The following is an 18,019-nucleotide window of genomic DNA, read 5'->3' as shown; positions in this document are numbered from 1 at the left end:
AATAACAATTAATTGTGGCATTTGATCATAAAATGATGACAGAAAGTATAACATTAATACAAACTCTAGAAGGAGATACAAGTATATACAAAATATTATAAACAATTTTGAGTAGACTTAGGTTTGATTATAATGATTTAGAAGATATTATAGTATAGCCTTTTTGTACCTAGCCTCTGTGCAGTTAAACAGATCCGCTACATCTGCGCACCTATCACCAACTTCATGTAATCAAGGTACAAGCGAGTGTTTGAAATGCTCAGTCCTGGAATTGTTACATTTAAATAGGATTTTAGAACGAGTAGCTCTTGTAGGTATATGAAATTCAATGAGGTTAATTAAATCAAGGCTGTCTTCACTACCATTTACAATTTTGAACATAAATATAAAATTCTTCAATCTGAGAGTTGTAGTAAATTAAATTTTTTCATTAAGTAATTTTAGTTTATATTTTCAATGGAAATACTGAATTTTAAAATTAATATGTCTTAGGAATTTGTCTTGAATTTTTTCTATCGAATCTGAATGTATTTTATAATGGGGGGACCAGATTGAGGAGTTATATTCGACTTGACTTCGAACTAAAGATGAATACAAAATTTTCAAGGTTGAAATATTCCTGAAGCCTCAGGAATTTCGAAGAATGAATCCACGCAATTTCATTCCGTTATTATTAATTGCGTTTATGTGAGATATAAAGTTTAATATATAGTGGAAAAGTGTCCTCTTCCATTGTGGGGCTTTAGGGAACTAAGAAGGAGTGGAGAGGAGAGACGAAACCCTCTTCCCTCGTGGGACCTTTAAGGAATCAAGGAGGAGTGGAGAGGAGCGATGAGGCCACCTCTGTGAACTCTCCCCTTGTGGGGCCTTAACGGAACCAAGGGGGATTGGAGAGGAGAGATGAGACCTGGGAACACACATTGTGGAACCAGAAGACATCGCCACATATTCAATGACAACCCTGGTGAATTATATAAAAAGGAGAGGGTGACTGTTAAAGGAATGAGGTAAAATGGGAGATAGATGATCTGAAAAAATGAGCTTAGAAGCTAAAGCACTTTTTTGTTGCTGACGATCTAGAGTTAAATTTAGCTCTAAAAGAGCTGAGTTGGCAACGCTCACGGCTCGGCGTTAAAATAAATAAAAATGTTTTAGTACCTACCGTCATTCCATATTTTATTTTTCTTCACAACACACTTTTGTAAGAGTGGCAACTGGCAACACTTCCACTTTGGCTGTCATAACGACATTTTAAAAACACATTGAGCCGGTGTCGCGAACGCAGTGCAATCAAATGTCGAATCCTCTCAAAAAACGCGCTTATGGCGACGATCCCATGAACAGGGACGATGGAAGTAGTGGAAGTTCAGATTCTGATGACGACAGCAACCCCGATATCTACACGGGGAACGAAGTTAGCAACTTGATTCTATTTGTCATAACCTCAATCCATATTGTCTACAAAACATTGTAGAAACGTGCTAATATTTTGATTATCGTCTCGTGTTTTAGGAGATTCAAGTTGACTTTGAAGGCAGAAATCCCCAGGACTCGGATTTCCACGGAATCAAGGCGTTGCTTCAACAATTGTTTTTAAAAGCACATGTCAATCTCTCGGAACTATCCAACATAATAATAGGTTAGTAATTGTGCAGATTAAACTCGACTCATTGTTTTGGTAAAGGTTACGAATTCCGCCTCACGGTAAATACGCAATATTTTACTTTCAAATAAATGGATTTAGCTTTATTAATTCAAAACATGATTTATTATGTCGGGGGAGACGGAAAAATACGCACTTTTAATTTTAATTTCGTTTATTAAGTCACTTACGCGATATGTCACACGAGATTTCAAAGAAACAAAATAATGTGACATTTGCCGGAAATACCACAACTAGTTATTTACCTAGCCAGTGCTCGGGTTAGGTTCAGTACCTACCTACGAACTAATTCAGTTAAAGAAAATAAAATCTTCAAAATATTAAATTAATGTATAAAACCTAACCTAATCTAACTGTGATTTTCTATAGCAAAAAAATGCCCCTTTAATAACGCCTGCTCGCGTCCCCTTTAGAGTTACATCCCAGTTTTCAAATAGTATGTGGGCTACGCTAGGTTTGTATAGACTTGTTTGTGATTTAATTCTAATACCTATTTTCCATGTTCTAACCTAACCTAACCTAAACTACCTAAACGGAATACGTTTAATCACATTTTATTCTATTTGTTTGTTATTCGGGTTATTTAATTTAATTATATGTTGATTATTTGTTATAAATAATACATTGACTTACATATTAATATTGATTAATTATACACGATAATATTATTTATTTTATATGGCAATACTAATTTTTTTTTGGTTGGCAGCAGCGTCTATGAAATATTTTGTAGGTATGAATTACGATATTATGAATATAATCCAACTCTTGATATGAATATAGTCGCTTTCGGCGGCGCCGCATACTAATTAACATATCGCGTAAGTGACTTAATAAACGAAATTAAAATTAAAAGTGTGTATATTTCCGTCTCCCCCGACATAATAAATCATGTTTTGAATTAATAAAGCTAAATCCATTTATTTGAAAGTGAAATATTGCGTATTAAGAGTGAGGCGGAATAGGAGAAAATTAATATTGTTTTTACAACACCTCGTGTTATTTTACCTTTATTTACATTTATTAAATAATGTAAAAATTCGGAAGTCAATAATTTTTTCCGTAATTCAAAACTTTTGAATTTTGATTGTTTTTTCTTTAGTGATTTTACATAAACTATTTCATAATATTTTATGTTGTTGTGTAAGCTCTACATTATTATCTCTTATGTCCAGTTAAAATCCCTATAACAAGGAATACCACAATTCATTCAAATTATTGAATTAACAGTTTTTCCCTCCCAAACCGTCAAGAATATTAAACATGGTTTTAAAGTTTAGTTTCGTTATGAAGGTATCAGTTCGGTAATGCATTTGAACGGCGAAACTGCTGTTATGGGATTGGAATACACAATTATAAAAAATACTAAGCAGACCTATGAATGTTTCATAAATTTTTCTCAAATTACGTTTGGTTTCATAAAGCTGTACATTTCAATTATTCTGTGATTAACTTCTATATTTGAATATAAAGCTTGGTGTTTTCTCTTTCTAACACCATTTAGTTCATATTTTTAACTATGGTAGTAAGGGAGACAACTATTTCTATGAGATTGTATGAGCTGTTCCCAAAGTAAACAAATTGACTTTACGGGTAATAGCGGTTTGTTCTTGAAACCAAAAAATTTGCCTGAGGAGTTAATAAGTGTAATAAATTATAATTAATAATGTAAAACAATAATGACTGGTTGTTTCAAATTTTAAAGTTAAATTTCAAGTTCTGTTTAAGTTCTGTTATTATTTCGGTTATGTGACGCAACTGGCCCATAATGATATAATAACAGTACTTCAAACTGTTTTTATTGTCTTTTTATTTGGTACATTTTGTAATGATCTGAAGAAATATGCCAGTTTTCGTATACGGTATGTACATTCATTACATGATCTTCCCACCAAAGTCAATTATTACGGTAAATTTTGGATAGGGCCTGACACGCTTATTACGAATATTTTTTAGAAAAAAACTTTATATTCGCCTTAATTACTATAAAAGAAAACTTTTTGCATTTCGGGCGGTGGAAAATTATGCATTTTGATTTTCAATTGCGTAAAACCAAAATTCACTTCGCGAATCGATGTGGCGACAATGCGCCGCCATTAGGAACGCACTGTTATGTTGGTATCACTGATGCATTAACAAGAGCTAAATACGACCGTTGCTATCTTCGTGGGATACCGAGGTTTGTGTAACATGGTTTGTGATACAAAAGAAAGTGCCCCTTTATAACGCCTGCTCGCGTCAAGGCAAGAAAAACATCCCAGTTTTCAAGTAGTTTAACGGCTACGCTAGGTTTGTGTAACATGGTTTGTGATACAAAAGAAAGGGCTGTATCTCCCTCAATTTTAGAAAAATTAAAGTTTGTTAACATTATAATTCTGTTGTGTTTTCATAATTTCGCGCCAATCCATTTGTATTCCACGAAGTTAGCCATAGTCGTATCTACGCAATGTATCAGGGATACCAACATAACAGTGACGTACCTAATGGCAGATGATTGCCGCCGCATCGATTCGCGAAGTGAATTTTGGTTTTACGCAATTGAAAATCAAAATGCATAATTTTCTGCCGCCCGAAATGCAAAAAGTTTTCTTTTATAGTAATTAAGGCGAATATAAAGTTTTTTTCTAAAAAATATTCGTAATAAGCGTGTCAGGCCCTATCCAAAAATTACCATTATTACACCCAAATATCTAATGCAATCTATTCTAAACAATTCATTTGTTTTTCTCTGTAAAAATAATGGTAATATTTGCAGGCCAGAGCAATGTTGGCAGTGTGATAAAGCAGAGTGAACCCGACATGGCGGAGGATGATGTGGATGAGGAATATAATGACGCCAATGATGTATTTGGTATTACTACCGCTGTCTCATTGCAGCAGAGAATGGTAAGCATGCAATACAAATACTGTAATGGGAAAAATGTTCTCTTTTTGACAGTTTTAATACATCTTTGATGGCAAATCCATCGCTGCGTATGGAACATCACCTCATAAGTCATCCTGCAATGCCATTTGACGGCGGTAATATACCTATATGGGTTGTATTCAGAGATGTGCAAAATGGGTACCCAAAACCATTTGAAATGCAAAATGGAAATGGGTCAAAACATTTCCATTTGAAAATGCAAAATGGTTTTTAGAAAAGCATTTCAAATGCAAAATGCAAAATACCTATTTTCAAAATGCATTGAAAATGCAAAATGGTTTCTCAGGTCAGACAATTAAAATAATTATAGAATTTTTAAACAGTTTTGTCATTTAATAATGGACATCAATGTTGAACAAACATATTACATGATGGTAAATCAAAAAATGCCACGACTACGGATTATGAACCACAAAAATTTGCGCGGGACTAATATTGCCAACGTAAAAACATAGAAACTGCTATCTAACATTTAATATTACAGCGTCATGGCCCCATGTTCAGTATTTTTTGTAATGGTATCACTCAATTTCCAGGGCTCCTACCAGGGAGCAACTTGACAAATGTAAATTATCTCTCATAGCGAGGTTGAGGACCGACTGATATTTGGGGCTTATGAAAAAAAGATGAGTGGAGATTGTAGGAAGAATGTTGCAAAAAAGCATTTAAAATGGAAAATGCATTGAGAAAAGCATTTAAAATGGAAAATACCCATTTTGCATTTCCATTTGAAATGGATTTATTTCAAATAAAGTAAATCTCTGGTTATATTAATGGTCTTAAAAATTAAAATAGAATCACCGCGCATCTCAATTGTCTTTCATTTGGATAAAATCATCGCCACTTTTTTGTCTCTCCTGAAAAGTCAAATACGATTTATGCTGTGATGGATTGCCGTCGACGACATAGTGAAATGGCACAGCTTGAGTTGGTATCTCATAAAAAAAAGGGCTACATAAAATATCCTAGTACATACTGTTTTGTTATTAACCTCTTCGCTGATACGGGGACATATATGTGCGCGAATAAACCGTGCCATCATCGCTATGCACACATATATGTGTATTAAAGTGCCGCGTACAATGATCATCCTATAAACAGTGAAGACTTCCTTATTTACTTTGTAGAAGATTTTATTTCCATTATAAGAAATAGTATGTGTTTCATTGATTGTGATTTATTTGTAGTTATTATTCTTCTTTCCCACTTTTCAATATTATTTTTTCTTGTTGAACAAATGAAAAATAAGAAACCAGCAATATGGGTCTTGTCTTTTAAGAGTTAAATGAATATTTGAAAACTCGGTAATCTTTTTGAGCAGCTGGAAGTTTAACACAATCTTTAAAAAAAAATTTTTTATTTAAAACTTAATTACTATAAAATACAACTATTTACACCCGAAGAGATGGTTAAAGATGCATTAAAGTTCCATTTTGATCTTTTTTTGTCCAGCTACTCAAAAATTTTACTGAAACCTCTATTGCCCGTTATGAAAATAACTAGAAAATTTCAAAATGCCGAGATACGTTTTTTCTGCCTTATTTGCTTCATTTTTGACAAACATTCCCAATCCTTCCAGGAATGCGAATCAATCCAGCAGATCCGCAAGCTTTTAACTGACCTGGCCGAAGAACACGCCAGCCCCGGCACCCGCGCATTCGTGGAGCGCGTCCTCGCCTCCCGGAGTGCCTTGCTACTCAGCGAGCGCCTGGTTAACATCCCACCACAGATCAGCGTGCCGCTATTTGACTCCCTCCACACGGAGCTCGAGAAAGCGCAGATCAAGAATGATGCGTACAACTTTGACTATTTCGTCATGATCTGCAAGATGTACAAAGCGGACCCCTCTAAAAGATGTAAGTATTACTGAAGGCGATGCACTACGTAGTAATGCAAAATCATGTGTTTTTGGTTTGAAAATTTGGTCGCCTAGAAATGTTTCAGATGCTTTAATAAATTACTGCGAGTAGAATACATCTTGGCCTTTGAAATAATGGAGTATTTTTTAGATAAATCTTTTTATAAGCCCAGAAAAAAATTATGTATGAGGCCTATGAAAACTGTTTTAAAGTTCAAAATCTCCTACTTACGAACCTATTTTCGGTTATCATTTTATTGTATAATGTGGCAAATTAAGTTATTTATAAAATGATCGGGGAAAAAAATTGAATATTTATGCCTGAACATTCACAAAATAAAATAAAAGGCACTTTTTGGCCATGTTTTTTTCTTGCATAAATCAAAACAGGCAGATGGTGTTAAGCGGGAATTTAAACCTTATCGCCATCTTCGTAAGGGGTGCTATTGATAGCAGCTTGATTTAAAATATTACACGACGTAGTGCATCGCCTTAATTCTGTTTTTACGCAGAGGATAAGTTCCAAAGAAATACATTTAGTACACAGTGTTGTAATAGTACATTTTGTACATAGTGTCGTAGAACTGAGAATCGATTCTCCAATCCAGGCCCTTTGAAATCACCGTCGAAATTACATACATTGGTTTAGATTCTAATTTTTGAGTTTCGTCGAAGCTACATACCACTCAAACGAGATCCTCGAACCACTAACCACAACAATAAAAAGATAATGGTCACAACTAGGAATCGATCCCAGGTTCTCTTGACTTACCGGGACAGGCATCTTAAACCACTCGACCATTGAGACCGATTTATTAAGTGTATTTCAAATGAAGAATTAACAATATCATCTTGCAACTAATTTTTCAGTGGCCATTTCTGTTTCATGTTTCGTTTAGATTTACATATTAGTATTATTTTCTTCTTGAATTATATTTAATTTAATCAACTCAATTATTGTAAAATTGGATATGAGTGGATAGATAGAACTCATTAAATAATAATATTTGGCAATGTCAGATTTTGTTTTTGCCATCACATTGTATCGTCGCATTTTCTTTTCAGCGAAAAAGAGCAAAAGCAAAGAACCGCTCATAATCTACTCCAACGCTGAAGAAGAAGTAATCCTGGGCGAGGCCAGCGACAGTTTTGAGTTCACGGTGACCACGGAGAAGGACTCCGGCCTCACGGGAAACTGGCTGGAGGAGGACAAGGAGATGGTGCCATGCCGGAAGGTGCTGATCCTCGAGGGCAAGAAGCTGCCCAAAATCCTGGAGGTGGTCAAGGCATTCATAGCATAACTTAAATCTGATTTTGTATATTTAAACGTTTTTCCGTGTTGGAAGTACGAACTGCGGAACATTGACTATCCAAACCAAAGAGATTGTACTCCAGTGGTTCAGTGACTAAACTGAATATAATATAAGAAAGGTGAAGAAAAAGTAATAGCATTTGCATAGCCACTCGAAGGATCGCATTAATAATTGATATACAAATCAAGTGACCGGAATTTCAGAGCGTTTAATTTTGAAACTTCCCGCCCTGATCAAAAAAATCATACCTCCGAATTTTAATACATAGACATATAAACTGATTATATTGCTATATAGCCAATGAATCCACATATATTTTACCGTCCATCCCATATTTTCAGGATTTATAAAAATATTATTAAAAAATCGTTAACAAACACGAGAATCCTACGTTCCTTTGAGATTGCTGTACGTGGTACTTATTTGGGTCAACATTGAATATTTTCTATTTCTGTATGTTGTCTATGGCCCTACTTGATAATTATAGATACAAATTAATATTAGAAGACTCAATTTTTTAGCATAAACAGCTGTTTGAAAGTTTTGTATGAAAAAATATTTTATAGAATTTGGGTTCGCGGGCTGTCAAAATTGAATGCACTAAATTAGAATATTCAATACATTTACCATAAAATGTGAAATATACTATCTCAGTTCTCAAAAAAAAAATGTTTTATGAAAGGTATGTAAATTTGGCATATTGTTGTAAGCAACCGCTTAACGAGTTTTGCAAACTTTTCATAATATGCCAGATATCGATCGAGTGGTTAGATGTTTTTGCTTTACCCAAAAACCTAAAAGTTATACCTTCAGCTATGGTGGAATATTTATAATATGTATTTATGAAATACTAGTTGACGTTACCTGGCGTTGCTTGATACTTTCTCTAAATACAATATGCATGCATAAACCTTCCGGAAGGCATTCTTTAAATTATAGTCGAAACTTATCAAAATCTGTTGCGTAGTCTAGAAGAACTAAGCTAACAGACAGACGGATAGTGACTTTATTTTATACTATTTAAAGATATTGTAGGAGATATGATTTCTTCTTTGGTTTGGATAGCAACATTTTCTGGCGTCAATAAAATACATATTTATTATGTAAAAGTGATAACTTATTATTTCCATTTCTCAAGGAATATGAACACAAGTGCTTCAAAATAATATAACATTTATTATAAAAATACATTTATGTTATAAGTTTCTGTTGAGAGTTTCATAAAATATATTGATTATTTTATAGAACATACCATTTTTATTTATTGAATACCTATACATAGAATATAATAGATTGGCTTTTTATGTTGTAAAAGATATATTCATTGATGAACATAAACTGTACAATCTAAATTAAATATTGAATTATCCATGAACAGTAAGTAATAATAGGCATATTATAAAACCAAGCAAAAATTTATTTAATTTTTTATATGTATATATATTAATACGTTTCTAGTATTTTAGGCGCTGGCGCTATTTGGCGAATTTATTTCATTTGTTTTAAATCGCTATATCTTCGAAAATAATTCAAATATTTTAATAAAAAATTCTACATAGTAACTCAGCATATCCAGGCTATAAAATTACTAAAAGAAAATCGAATATTATTTGAAATGCAACTCAATTCACCTTGTAATATGTTTATTACGGTTCGCCTATCGGTATTTGCTCATACCTGTTTTCTTTAAATACGCCCGACATCTTTCGCTCGCTTGCACATAGGAGTTGAGTGGGTGTGGAACAGAGATAATGATTCGAATCGGGTTTCACGGTCATAAAAACCCTCATTCCAGGAATTGAATTACTAAAATAACAAATAATATTCTATCCTTTTGTTGAAATACCGATGTAAACGAAAGGCACGAAGATAAATGAAAAAGAAGGCTTGCATTACGATTCAATAACTATGTACATATAGTTGGAACCTTTACAAAGAGATTGGTATATAATATTCATATAAAAACATTGAATAATTCCATCTTGTCATTGAAATGAGGCCGGCGCAAAAGGTAGAACTACCCTTCCCGACGTTAAGCAACAATCGACCTAACGGGTAGAACTACCTTTCCCGGCCGAAGTGTGTTAACTCCGTACATAAAAATAATTTCCATCGGGGCCTGTGTCTTATTTGGGGATGCTGTGTATAGTGTATCTTTAAAGAAAGAAAGGAGAAGAAGTTCTTGGAAAAGGAAGGAATAAGGTCCTGGGGTGGGTAGGAATCTGGTTGTCGGTGTGTCCAGGAGTGACAAAAGTATGAACCCATCCATCCCACTGCGGTCCATGGTAATGGAGAGGTGTAAAGATCTCTCGGGTATTCCTGCTAAGCACCAAACGCAGCCAACCAATTGGTGTAACCTATGGCAGAGGTGTTAGTTATTCAATAAATGGTTCATTTAAAATATTCGTACGCATTCCGAAATTCCATAAAATTCAGTTGGGATTTGTAGATAAAAATATATTAATGCCAGAAGGGTTGATGAAATACTGTGTCAAATTTCATGACTAATTACACTACATAAATCACAATATGTACGTTTTAAGCTTTGTCAATACATGGAGGATATCCATTCAAATGACGAATATATATTTTTTTGTGTAGAAAAAACTGCTTTTTTTCTAGGAAATGATGAGAAATTCGAAATCTTCCAAAATTTGGTAGGCTTTTCATTTCTTTTCATTTCGTCTTCTTATTTTTTGTTTTTGGAGAGCCAATCTAGTGTATTCTATATCAAACATTGAATCATAAAATAGAAGGTGTATAAACAAATTCTAGAAAACTACCCACATAGAATAAAATAAACATATTGTAAATAAGGATGAAAATGTGACATGGCACTTGGCGGAATTTTTTTTACTTAAATAATTTATACATAAATGAATTCCTAACTATTATTTTAAATACTAGAATCATTATTAATTTATTGAATTGTTTTTAAAATTACAGTAACACGCATACATTTATTATGTACAGACATATCGCTCATAAATGACGCCTTTTAAGGTTCCCACATAGCTTTGATCTTAATAAAAAAAATCTTAGAAAGGGAGTTTCACTTTGTAAGTATTCTTTGCCCATAATTAAATATTTGCGGCATTATTTCAAAACCGTTATTGCCTTTTTTAAAAAATTAACTCCACACCTGTCGCCTGTGGGTCTGTCTTCTTTGGGTATGCTGTGTGGACAGTCTTTTTGAGGAGAAGAAGGAAACAAGAGGTTGGCAAATCGAAGAAACGACCCGTATTTATGTGACAAATGTCACCTGTGCTCGTTTGGCGTGTTCCCCCGACTGCAGCGATCAATGACGCTAGTTCCTCAGAACATCTTCCATTGATGGTACCGGTCAAACAAGGACAGCATCCCTGCCTGACGACTGCGCTCTAAAAGATTGCATTGGTGGCTGCCATATTCAACCGTGGTGTTCATACTTTGAGTCCTGTGAGCTGAAATGTCGTAAACTGGCAACATCAGTTTACTTAAAAATCGCTTATCTGGATTATCTATTCCTCGCTTCAATGGCTTATAAATATTAATGGCAAAAGGTCGCCAAACAGGCAAGCAGAGAGGATAAAGCGACGCAGATAACTGGTCCATACAAAAAACAATCATTTTTACAAATTTAATATCAAATAAAAACATCATATTGCCACTAAACAATAAAAATAATCAAAAATTTATCACAAGACTAGAAAGTCAAAAAGGTAACCTCCAAATTTATTTAGGTGACTTTTTGTATATTTTACAATTTTAATTCCATTTTACAACTCTATTTCATACATATTTGACAACTTTATTTTAAAATTTCGTCTTAGAAAAACACATTGCATAACTTGCACTCGATGAGACAAAAGCATGTATTTTTTATTCTCTCTCAATAATTTATATTTTTTTATTACACAAACCGCAGTATTATATAAATATTCAATTTGCTCTATCAATGATAATATTATGAGTTTTAAAACTAATAGTTCAAACCTACTTTCAAAAATTATAAAACTTATCGATTTAAAAACGAAACATTGAGAAATTGTCCCAACATTAAAATAAGATACAAACATAAACATAATGTCAGATTATAAATAAAACTAATTATTTCACTGAAATTCATAAGCAAACACACGATAATTACAAAATAAAGTGTGATCCAATTCGAGTTTCCTATATTGGCAACACTGTTTTTATTATTTTTTTTTTTTTAAAGAAAGAAACATTCCCAGGTAACGAATGACAATATTTGAAAATCTCCTACTACCACCAGAGTAAGTGGAAAATGTTGTTTGTGTTGTGATGGAGGACTTAGCCAGTTGAGGAATTGAACACACTACGCCTGGGTGGAATCCAAACGCGATGTCAACTCAGCCACCGACCGGTTAAATTAAATTAGACGGCTGTTGTATGGCGCGTGTTTAACGCATCAAATGTTAGTTTGATATAACAAATTTACTGCTCCACCACTCAACGCATTAAAATTGTTTAAGGAAACATTATGGTCAATTTAATCGTACTACTAAGCAAACAGTAAGCCAAGATCGTGCTATTTAACAGCATCAGATTTTTTTTGTGGGGTTTTCTAATGAGTTGCGTCTACGCCAACAATCCTGCAACGTTGGAGCACCTAAAAACTAACATCCGCCAAGATATAGCCGAGATAGCCCACGAATCTACTTCGAAAATTATCTCAAACGAATCAACTGCTGCGGCAGGTCCAGCGGCGGCCATTTGCTTAACATCATCTTCCGTAATCAATTAATGATAACAAAATAAAAAAATGATAATATTACATTCGTAAATAAAAAATAGGAAACCGTAATTGAATCACCTTTAAAATAGTTTTTCATATTCAATAATTTTCATTTCACATAATTTATAGTTCCTTATCATTATTTTGGCTTTGTCCGTTGAAATAAATTTTCAAAATTTGACAACATTATTTAATATCAAATTACGCACACTTGAAATCACTGTTCTGAACCATCAAGACAAAGATTGATCCCTCCTGATTAACAGATGCGTATATTTCACTTTTGATTACGTGATGAATTTTAAATCATTCATTCACATTGTTATTATAATAAAAAAATTAATTTCATAATAATTTTTTTTTTAAATCACATTTTACTAGACATTGAATTTAAAAAAACACTGTTACATTAATGCACACTCTATTTTCTGGATGTCTCCTACCTTTTGAATGTGAATATATTTCACATAAATTCTCCAATTAAGTGTGCTATTACCTCCCTAGCTATGAGCCGTTACGACGTATTCACATAAAAAAGAAAATTTATTAACTTGTAGAGTTAATATATAATAACATTTTTGATAGTTCACCCAAAATGATAACATCTAGTTTAAGCAGTCTATTTCATCTTGGCCTGTAAATTTCATGACGCCAGGGCGCTCAATTTTCTTTAATAGGGATACGCTTTGATGTGCAATTTTGTGTCAACAAACAACAAAATAAAAATGATGACATCTAGTAAGCAGTCAATTTCTTCTTGGCCCACAAATTGCACGACACTGGAGCTCACCATTAAATAATTTTCTGCTTTATAATTAATATAGGAATATGTTTTGATGGTGTGCAATTTTTGGGTCATTCCAAAAAACACTACACCAAAATGCGGACGTCTAGTTTAAGTAGTCTATTTCTTCTTGGGCCCGTGTCATTTGGCTTTGTCGGTGGTATCCTTGGATTCTTTGGGCTCTTTGTGCGCCTTGGGCCTCCTCCGCAGCGTGCTGAGGATGTTCAGCATCTCCTTGAGAGCCGGTGGTTCCTCGCGGGGCTTCTTCACGGTTGCCGCTTTCTGCTCCGTAGACTTTAAATGGAATCGTCCACCCTTGATCTGATTCACGATTTCGTCTATTGCACCTGGGAATAAAAAATGTTTGTATGTATTATTGATTAAAGAAAAAAAACCAACATTGTTGCACAACTTTTGTCTAACTAACTAGCTAATCAATCACCATGCCGTTTCGCTGGGAGAGAAGGCAAAGAGGAGGGACTCTATGATGTATAAATCATCTTCTATTATTCTGACTCTTGGACATGGCCGAATGCAGTATCCGATTTATTTGATCGTGTCATGTCTTTCTCGGGCATTCTCGACTTCTACCATTCACATTTGCATCATATATTATCCTTAGACTCCTTTCTTTTTCATTCACTCTACATGCCAAACCATCTGAGCGTACCTTTCTTAATCATACTCATTACGCTTAGCCTTGCATTCTTTGCGGATCTCCACATTTCTCACACGATCATACATGCTTTTACCACACATACGACTCAGGGATCTCATTTCTATAGCATTTAGTCTACTTTGATCGTTCCTCAGCCAGTTCCGTGCGTCACTGCCATACGTCATGTATGTTAGTTGCCGAAACTGACCTAACATGTACAGTACATATATGAGGCAATATTGAATATTACTATTTTGGTATGTTGTCTATGGTCTACTGGAATTGTCTACATATACGTAGAGATGCAACGAATAGTGATTTGACCGAATATTCGACTGAATTTTTGGCAGCATTTCGCGCATGCATTCAGGTTACCTGTCTGGTCGCAGTTCGTGTGGGGGCGACAGGGTAGGTAAGAAAAGAAACACCAATGAAAATGATACAACGTTTGAAGAAATACATGAAAGTTTCGGGAACTGTTTCGATGAAATCGCTACTGCCAATATGCAAACTGAGGGAATAAACAAACCCTTACAACTGGTGGTCTGCAAATGCAAAACAATATCCAAACCTAACGAAGATTGTTAAAATTTATCTTTCGTCACCTTGCAGTGGTGTCTATAGTGAGAGACTTTTTTCGAAAGCTGGTATAGTCTATGAAGAAAAACGCAATCGTCTGCTATATCACCAAATGCAAAAAAACTGGTTTTTATTTACATTATTAGGTATTCTGTATTCGCCCAAATAGTAGACAGTATTTGGTCGAATACTGAATATTAAAAAAATAGTCAAATACCGAATAGTGGCCGAATATTCATTGCATCTGCAATTTTTAACATGTAAACCAGATGTTAAATTTTTAGAAAACAATTTAAGATGACATCTGCATGATACAAAACATTACCTAGAATATTCCAATTAGTGACGAGTTTTGATATTCGATAGATGTATTATTTTAATTCATAAAAATCACCTATCTACAGATACCCAAATTAGGGCAGCAATCGCTCGAGATGTTAAGTAAATACAATCTAATTACCTCCAGATGGTTTTTTCTTCTCGGTAGAAGCCTGCTTCAATCCCAACAGATTTGCCATATCTGCGATGGCCGAACCATTAGCCGTCCCGTTAGTTGGGGATGGGAACATTGGTGGTGGAGGAGGTGGCGGGGGTGGTGGTGGGGGAGGTGGTGGCGGCGGAGGGGGAGGCGGAGCCATACAAGCCGAAGAAATAGGCACAGACGAACTGAGCGAAGAATCGCAACTAGAAAACTTTGTCTCCGATTCAGAAATAGAATTATCACTCTTTTCCGATAACGAGTTGTTCAGTTCGTTTGGAATCTTTTGTATGTTTTCGTATAGCGAGACTCGGTTCATGACAGATCTTCGGTGGCTGTTCGGCGTGCTACTTCGGACCTCATCGAGTTTTTGTTCGGCCTTTTCTGCTCGTTCGGTGGCTTTTTTCACGTCGTCCTCGGCTAGGTTGAGCTTCTCTTGCAAGATGAATATCTCATTTTCTGTTTCACGGTCAATGAGTTTTTCCTGGAAGAAAGAATACATAAATTAATAATGGTCCCACACTTGTTTCGTCTGCATTCTTAAATCATCTCACACATTCTCTTATACTATTCTGAGCCTTCTTGGGGGATCTTGAATTCTTCTTTATATTTCATCGTTCAATTTAGAAAAGCCCGAGCAGTGCTGGGGACTTCAACTAGTCAAATAAATCACACAAATGCTTCAAAAGGTTACACTAGGTACTACACACTTAAGGGAGGCATATGTCCAAAGCTGAACATCAGGAGACTTATGAAAAGTGATTTAGACCTAGTTTTTTGAACCCTCATTGACGGCTTTACAGCTGATCAAAAACTCAACTTAATATAATGCTTTTGGTTGCGAAAATCTCAAATCATATTGTATCTAATAATTTTTTTTTAATATGGTCATCGCCACGACTTATTCAAGCTACCACAGCATAGCATGACAAGATGAATGGTGCTATTACATATATACAACTATCTTCCCAATGTTAAGAATGTTAAAGTAAGAAATATTGTACTGTAAATGATCTATCATTTAATAATAACAATCAAGTAGGAAACTTGAAGGATTGACTGTGGTGGTTTGGTTGGTTGGAACAGATATAACACTCACGTGTAGTTCGTCGATCTCCTTGGCGTGGCGTATCCTCTCTTGCTGCAGGTCTGCCCTGAGGGTCTCCAGCTCTCGGAGCATGTCCGCCCCCGCCGCCAGCCAGGGGGCTCCATCGCCCTCCCCCCCCATGCCTGGAGGGGGCGCCTCCAGGTACATGGAGTTACGGTGCACAAGGACGTCCCGTTCCTTCTTGGCCGATTCTGCTTCGCACATCATTCTGGAAGAGAGAAGAAATATTGGAATTATGGAGTTTCATAAATTAGAACCATTACACAACATATTTATGATGACGCTGTGAATTTGAGGGAATTTCCGTGATTGCTTTTGTAGCAGGAGTGTTTAACGGAGAGCAATTTCATAAGCTGCGAAAGATGAGAGTAAGCCCGTCGTCCCATGGGTCGATAAGCAATTGACATAAACCAGGAGCTGTAAAACCCTGTGCAAAAAAGTTCCAAACTGAACTGCACTGCAGACCGTTACCTTACTATAATAAACATCATTTTCTGCGCAGAGTCTTACGGCACTCGGTTTATTTAAGGGCTAAGATTAACATGACGTGTGTATGGTTAAATTCTACTTCTTCTGGTGACCTATTATCGGAGGTTCGATCATCGGCGAAATCATTACACTGCAGACTGCATCCCAGATCAACTCAGCAGGTAATCTTGTATAATATTTGTCACTCCTGTATCTCCATTTTTTTTGCGAAATTCAGCTGTTGTTATAAACTAGACTGTGCTAAGGAGAACCCAAATTTTGGGCATCTACTTACATATTTTAGAGTTATTTACATATTTCAATGCTTTGTTTATCTCTAAATAATGGTAGGTATGCATATATGGAGATACAATATCTCGGGTAAGACATTTTTACATGTAAATATGTAATTTATTTTTTAACATGGAATTGAAACGTTTTAATACAACAGGTGATCGATTGAATACTCACACATTGGCCTGGCTTTTGGTGTGTGTGAGCTGGTCACGGAATAGAGAAGCCTCCGAGGCCAGGTGGCGGGCGAGGCGCTTGTGTCTCTCCGCCTCTTCCAGGGAGGTCTTCAGGCGCTCTTCCACCTCCAGGCGGGCCTCCTTCTCCATCTCGAGTTCCTGGACAGACACAATCAAACATCACAATCATTGGACAGGCAGTCCAAGGCTCCCACCACTAGTGTAAGGCCCAGGGGCCCTAGCACGGTCAAATCGATAACAATATTGGATCGATGGACTTAATTGACGACGATTTCATATCGATTTCTCAAGTACGGTTGCGCTCGATAACCAGTTGAACGATGGCTACTCGTATTTGGGTATCATCGATCTAGGCCTTTTGTCAAATTTATTTAATTTTTTTATAATACCTACAAACCACGGTAAGCAGTTGGATATGTGTCCGTATTAATATTTGGAGGAGATTATGAATGAGCGCGGGCGAATCTAAAACCCAAGGCTCGGAAACACCCATTGTTCAAGGAATTTTTTTTGTAAATACTCGAGTGGGTGTAGATAGCCAAGCCCAATATTGAAAACGGAATAAATAAGAAATCGTCCTACGATAACGAGGTTTCCTAGATATTGTGGGTGTCGATAGCCAAGCCTAATATTGAATACGGAATAAATAAGAAATCGTCCTACGATAACGAGGTTTCCTAGATATTGTGGGTGTCGATAGCCAAGCCCAATATTGAAAACGGAATAAATAAGAAATCGTCCTACGATAACGAGGTTTCCTAGATATTGTGGGTGTCGATAGCCAAGCCTAATATTGAAAACGGAATAAATAAGAAATCGTCCTACGATAACGAGGTTTCCTAGATATTGTGGGTGTCGATAGCCAAGCCTAATATTGAAAACGGAATAAATAAGAAATCGTCCTACGATAACGAGGTTTCCTAGATATTGTGGGTGTCGATAGCCAAGCCTA

General features: G+C 35.4%; 2 protein-coding genes across 4 annotated transcripts in view; one reads left to right on the top strand and one right to left on the bottom strand.

Moving 5' to 3' along the window:
* Positions 1 to 1,243: 1,243 nt before the first annotated feature.
* On the top strand, positions 1,244 to 9,007 carry LOC149411741 (protein BCCIP homolog). Its single transcript, XM_089646931.1, has 5 exons — positions 1,244 to 1,414; positions 1,513 to 1,639; positions 4,419 to 4,549; positions 6,169 to 6,445; positions 7,513 to 9,007. The coding sequence occupies exons 1-5, from the start codon at positions 1,295 to 1,297 to the stop codon at positions 7,746 to 7,748; spliced, it is 891 nt and encodes a 296-aa protein (XP_089503057.1). The 5' UTR covers positions 1,244 to 1,294; the 3' UTR covers positions 7,749 to 9,007.
* Positions 9,008 to 9,097: 90 nt separating this feature from the next.
* LOC149411740 (uncharacterized) overlaps positions 9,098 to 18,019 on the bottom strand; it is a 66,245-nt gene continuing 57,323 nt past the window's right edge. For all 3 annotated transcript variants that reach the window (XM_089646928.1, XM_089646930.1, XM_089646929.1), the window contains exons 7-10: positions 17,048 to 17,205; positions 16,100 to 16,316; positions 14,983 to 15,484; positions 9,098 to 13,632 (exon numbers count right to left, since the gene is read on the bottom strand). In XM_089646928.1, the coding sequence (XP_089503054.1) occupies positions 13,427 to 13,632; positions 14,983 to 15,484; positions 16,100 to 16,316; positions 17,048 to 17,205 (1,083 nt within the window). In that variant the 3' untranslated portion in view covers positions 9,098 to 13,426. The remainder of the gene's footprint in view (positions 13,633 to 14,982; positions 15,485 to 16,099; positions 16,317 to 17,047; positions 17,206 to 18,019) is intronic.

Source organism: Hesperophylax consimilis, chromosome 25 (genome assembly GCF_061612785.1).
Source record: "Hesperophylax consimilis isolate HC1 chromosome 25, BYU_Hcon_1.0, whole genome shotgun sequence".
NCBI lineage: Eukaryota > Metazoa > Arthropoda > Insecta > Trichoptera > Limnephilidae > Hesperophylax > Hesperophylax consimilis.
This window is presented reverse-complemented; position numbering and strand designations above follow the sequence as displayed.